General features: G+C 41.7%; 1 protein-coding gene across 8 annotated transcripts in view; it reads right to left on the bottom strand.

The window, feature by feature from the left end:
* Positions 1 to 294: 294 nt before the first annotated feature.
* R3HDM1 (R3H domain containing 1) overlaps positions 295 to 6,000 on the bottom strand; it is a 65,506-nt gene continuing 59,800 nt past the window's right edge. For all 8 annotated transcript variants that reach the window (XM_066611902.1, XM_066611905.1, XM_066611907.1 and 5 more), the window contains 4 exons: positions 5,597 to 5,747; positions 5,098 to 5,180; positions 3,518 to 3,602; positions 295 to 1,696 (listed from right to left, as the gene is read on the bottom strand). In XM_066611902.1, coding sequence (XP_066467999.1) covers positions 1,332 to 1,696; positions 3,518 to 3,602; positions 5,098 to 5,180; positions 5,597 to 5,747 — 684 coding nt within the window. In that variant the 3' untranslated portion in view covers positions 295 to 1,331. The remainder of the gene's footprint in view (positions 1,697 to 3,517; positions 3,603 to 5,097; positions 5,181 to 5,596; positions 5,748 to 6,000) is intronic.

Raw genomic sequence — 6,000 nt, 5'->3', positions numbered from 1 at the left:
GTTTTCTGATTGTGTAAAGTATATCACATGCATTATCTAGATGTAATCCTTAGAACAACCCAATAGGACAAGTTTTATCCCATATTGTTACAGTTGGGAAAGTGAGGCTGAAAGGGAGGGGGTGCCTAAAGCTACCTAGTGGGTATTTATGGCAGAGGTGGAATTAGAACCAGGGAAGTCACAATTTGCAGTTCAGTCTTTTCAGCACTATACCAGACAAACTCTCCTGATATGGAGATTTGTATCATATCTTTTTGAAAACTAAACTACACTTTAAAAACTACACCAGAAAACTTGTACTTGTAAACATTTATTTTTATTTTTTTCAAACTGAAGAAAGGCTTGCATCAGCACACATTGTACAGCCTTGCAAATTATACAGAAATTGAAAAAGGTGTCTCCTTTATATGTGCAATGAATCATTTGATGTCCAGTGATCCTCTACAAATGATGAAAAACATATTTAAACCACTTAAGAAGTTTCCAGCACTTATCAAATGCTATTACTCTTACAGTAAAAAAAAAAGGGGGGGGACCATATTGATGGGAACACAATTAAAGTGCAAACGTTTTGCCATTGGGAGAGTCACATTTAATTTCCTCACTGTTTACTGAAAACAAAGGGGCTCCAGTTAAAATTATCTGCAATGTTCTTTAATACTTATCCCATAGGAACAGAAACAAGCTGCTTCAGAATTGAGTATTTATTGGCAGTTACCATTCACAGCTCCAAAGTGAATCTGGAAAGGGAAGGACTGGAGAAGGTCTTCAGTAGTTATTGTTAGATTAGGAGAAGGGGATCAGAAATACACTGCTTTCCTTGCCAGTTGCATATTGGGCTAGAAATACAGTGTAATTCCTTAAGAACTCTTCTCTTTCCCTCGCCACCCCAAATCCCTGCCCTTAAAAGTGATAGAAGTGTGCTGGCTATGTGCAAAGGGATTACAAAATACAGGTAAGAATATGGATATTCCTTATGAACAAATGTTTGCTGTACAACAGAGCTTTGGATCTGATACAAGAATTCGGAAATATAAAACGAAACTACTACAAAAGGGGGATTTTAACAGCATTCCTCCAAGAAAGCTGCCTGTCCGTTTCATGTCACAGCAGTTGTTTTTTTTTTAAATAGTTGTTGATTTAACTGCGTGTATTTTTTTCTGCATCTTCTGCCTGGATCACTGGGTTTATTCTTCAAAGGCTTTACTATTGTATGAAATCCAAGGAGTCTTTATGAAGACAACAAAAAACCCATAAACATCAAGCCAATCAAGTAGAGGAGATAAAGACATGGAAGTAATAAAGGCTGAATGTTCATAATGGCATAGCTGCTACTGAGAACTAGCCCTTTCCAGAATGTGAAAGTCGTAGTGCTTCTTGCTTGTTCTCAGCCTAAACTTGTTCAGTGAATTACTTTGTTTCTTCAATGCATTTTGGGCTGCAGACATGGTTGGAAATGTTGCTAGAACCGTGTACGTAGATGCCAAGTCATTAAGTTTGGAAGGTTCCACATTCACATTACTATCTCCACTACCACAGGGGTGATGGTGGTGTTGCTGTTGCACGTGTAGGGACTGGGGATCTCGTAGCCACCGAATCTTGGCACCAACTTTAAGAAGTTCCACAAATAATTTTTCAGCTTCTGCTCGTGTTATTCCTTCTGGTAGTTCAGTAATTTCTAACACTTTTCCTACAACTGGAGAAAAATGTGGGATTAAAAATGACATTGCAGGAGGTTTATGTTATCATAAAGCATGTACTTAATCACACACATCCACAGAATGTTGAACCTGTTTGGCAATCTTGCCTCTGCTTCCATCTGATCTAACATACTAGTACTCTAATTAGGTGTTTCTCAATGTTTGACCCCCACTGTACCACCTCACATGATTCACCTACTGAAAGTACCACCTGAAGTAACTGGCAATGATGTCATCCCCAGTTTCTTCTGGATTAGGAGGCCAGATACAACACAACAAGCACCAGTAAGAAGCTCAGGGCAGATGGGAGGGCTTATGTGAGCATGAAAAGTGCATGCTGGAGCTCTGCCCGTTGAGCTGAGTTTCCTACTATTGCTTGTCACATTGCATCACTGGTGTTGCTGCCCAACAGCAAGGTTCTGGCAGTTCTTGTGTGTACTACCAAACACCACCTCAAGTACCACCAGTGGTATTAATACCTCTGGTTGAGAAACACTGCTTTAATTCAATACCACCCTCCAAATGTAGGCAAAGCAAGAACAATTTGGGGCACGTGGTAGTCATGTGCCCCAAAACAACTTACTGTGAGCAGGTACAGCATATGGCCATGTGTCACCACATTCCCTCAATAACTATGATCAAGTAACTCTCACCTTTCTATATGACCTGGTGCTACTAATGCACTGGATAACCTCCAGAGCAGTAGTTGTGTTGGTTTGTCACAGCAAGAAAACAAAGAGTCTTGTAGTACCTTAAAAACTAATGTATTTCAGCAAAAACTTTCATTAACTAATGTCCACTTGATCAGACCCATGAAGTGAAGTTCCCAATAGAGAGATATCTATCAGGTATATATCTGATGAACAAATGGAAAATGGCCAGCAATGTAGTTTGTAGCTTCCACCCTAAGAGTGAGAAGTACTAAAATGAAAGCACTGAATATAGGATATGCAACTGCTCTTCTGTTTTAATGATAACAAAAGGTGTCAGTGATGTTTTTTCTGGTGTAGCTTCAATGATGCCTCAAGTAGGTATCATGGCTCAAAGTTTAGAACTATAATGGGATATAAAATTGCATAATATGCAAGATAAGCAGACACCATTCTTCAGCTCTTTTACTTGGATTACCACTATAAATCAGGATCCAATTATCTCCTGTGTGCACTTCGATTAACTCAAAGAGTTAACTCTGCTTCTAAATTTAACTTTGTAATATTTTAATTTCTTATGTTCGGACTGTAAGGATCAGGTATTCCAACAGAAACAGAACTAGAATGAGTTATTTGGGTTTCTTTCCTCTCGGGAATCACACAAGAGAAAGTTTTCCACACACACACTCATAAATAACTTGAATAGCCATGGGCCCAGACAGCTTCAGCTGGTGATGTTTGCAATCATATTTCACAAACATCTATTATAGACACGTTTAGAAATGGTCCAAAGAAACTTTGCATTTGTGTTCCAGATTTTTAAAATCTGCCTTCTATTTCGCTACAGAGAATGGGCAAATGTTCAAAGGATGCTATGTCAGCTGAAGATATGCATACTTGAAAGTATGACAAATGCTGAAGAATAATAGTTTAGTACACCGTTCTGCATGATAGAGAAAAAGAAAAGAACTGCTGTGTAGAACACAGACTCAAAAAGCTTGCAGTACATTGTAGAAATACCCATTCACATTTCCTACTGCCTGTTGTTTTCTGCATTCATCTTCAGAGATCAGACCTGCAGAGCTGTGTTAAAATGGATGCATGCATAATATACTTTCTTTCTGTTCAGTTGCCTCAAAGAAAAATGCCACACAATGAGTCACCCACCTGGTTCTCCAGCACCAAGGTCTGCAGAAGCAGCCTTCTTGGCTGGTTTTCTTCCTCTGTTTCCATGTCTGCTTCCAGGCTGACACTACAGGGGGGAGGGGAACAGATACACATATGAAGAAAGAAAGAATGATCAGGAGTTGGAATTCTTTCTTCTCTTGCCCACTCCACCCAAAAGGGACAATAGCTATCTCCTTCTATCTTGCTAGAATAATTTCAATGGCTACATGGTACTGTTTTCTGAACTGAAAAGAAACGCAGCAGCATCTGAAATCTATGAAGTGATCCACTACTGTGCTCCTTTATTCCAGGTCAGGTTTGATAGCACACCATTCATACTAAAAAAAATAAAAATCATTCCTTACATTGGAGTGAGGTGACTTTGGAGATGCAAACAGAACATTGCTGATCTCCTCGCTTGTGGTCCAAACAACTCAGGTCAATGGTCAAGGTATGATATGTGTCAAGGTAGTTTGAATCTACAAATTCCCATTCAACCCTGGCCTCAACTTGGATCATTAAAAGCAAACATACAGTCATATTCACAAGTAACTCTAAGCTGCTGCAAGGCACCCAAATGCTGTGTTTTCAGCATTCACTAAATATTAAGCATTGTCTTTTAGACTCTATGGCTAATATCTTAAGGCTGCGGTTTCCAAACTCTCCAGGAGTTTGAAACCAACAGTAAGTCTTTGCAGGGATGGGGGGGAGGCAGCAGGGGCAGGGGGAAGGCAGCGACGCGAATCGCATCGCTCAGGGGGCTGCAGGGACTGGGACGAACTCACCAGTCCCTGCAGCAGCCATCCCTTTGTGCGGGGAGCAAAAGCAGAAGCGGAGCGCGATTGCCCCACTCTCCCTTTCCCTGACCTGGGGAGCCCTGCAGGCACTCGGGCAGGGCTCCCCGCACACACGGACAGCTGCTGCAGGGACTGGAGGGTGCACCCCAGTGCCTGCAGCCCCATCAGAAGGGAAAGCGGAGCGATTGCGCTCCGCTTCCGGTTTTGCAGAGTGGGGCACGATCGCTCCGCTTTCACTTTTCCTGACCTGGGGAGCCCTGCTGAAGGTTGCGCAGGGCTCCCTGCACCCCCAGGAGGCTGCAGGAGGCTTGGGCAAGTGCACACAAGCCCCTGCAGCTCCCCTGAGCATTGCGATCCTGTGGATTGCGCCACTGCCCCCCATCTCCTGGCTGCCCCCGCCCCTTAAGGGGGCAGAGGCCAGGACCCACAGGCTGGGGCATCGCAATGCTCCAGTTTGAATACCACTATCTTAAAGTGACATCTGAACACCACTTTTTACAAACTTACTAATGCAAATCACCACAAATCCATATGCATGAAAGATAACCTTGCATTATAAAAGATTTGAACAGAATTTCTTGGAAATATTGAAACTTGTCAGGGTACAACAATTTTACATGCCTGCCTGGCTTCTTTTCTGTTAAAAAAAGCTATGCATAAGTAACAAAGCAAACAATTCTAAAAGGAAAGCACCTTGTTTCTGAAGCAAGAAATACCTGTTACTGTTACACACTTTATCCAGGTAACTGGACAATGTTGTGAAGGGAGGACTTTTTCTCCTACCTGTGGATTTGCTATGTGTCCATGTAGCAGAGATGGAGGATTGTACTGCAATGGCTGACCAAGCAAAGGATATCTGGCATCTCCTGAAGACACAGATATTCAATTTTAGATCAAATAGTGTGTATACACTATATTTAGGGAAGTCATACATGCAGGCATACACATACATTCAATGTGTTCTGGTTCTAATATACACATTAGTTCAGCGATTTTCAAACTATGGGTCCATTACACACCATTGGACTGTGACCCAATTTTTGGCAGTTCATGAAACTGACAGGGCTAATTAGGCTACACACATCAAGGGTTAAACAAGCTACTACATGAGGGGGGAGGGAAGCACTGTTGCCCAATCACCATTATAGCCACACTCTTTAGCATTTATAAATTAGGTAGCAGCCTTTAACTCAAAAAGTTTGAGAACCACTGCACTAGTTCATCTCTCCAATTAACACACCATCATGTAAGCACAGCCATCCATTTATGATTTCATTCTTACCTTGTCCAGGGACAAAAGGTCTAGAGAACGGGGGTACAAGAGGAAGGGGTGTTAACGTGGGACGGATGTTCTTCATGTTTGACAGTTGAGCTGGCGCCGGCGACTGGGCTGGAGAGATTGCAGGGCTACCTAGTTGTGGACTGTGTTGTAACTTTAAAAAAAAAAGTCACATATGAGCATATCATGGCAGGGAGGTCAGTCTTTCAATTTATTGGAAACCCTTGTTTAAATCAGTTTAATATTCTGCATGTGAATTATGACTCCGTGCAGACTGAAATTTCACTTTCCACACTCAGCAGTCCTTACAAAAAGACATGATTTTGTGAACCTCTTTTATGAAACATGAAACCAGAGGATTTTGGCAAAGTTGGCATTTCTTCCTTTCTTTGCAACAAAGTTTATTT

The sequence above is a fragment of the Tiliqua scincoides genome, chromosome 1, assembly GCF_035046505.1.
Source record: "Tiliqua scincoides isolate rTilSci1 chromosome 1, rTilSci1.hap2, whole genome shotgun sequence".
Taxonomy (NCBI): Eukaryota; Metazoa; Chordata; class Lepidosauria; order Squamata; family Scincidae; genus Tiliqua; species Tiliqua scincoides.
The sequence above is the reverse complement of the archived record's forward strand: the minus strand, read 5'-3'. Positions and strand labels throughout refer to the sequence as shown.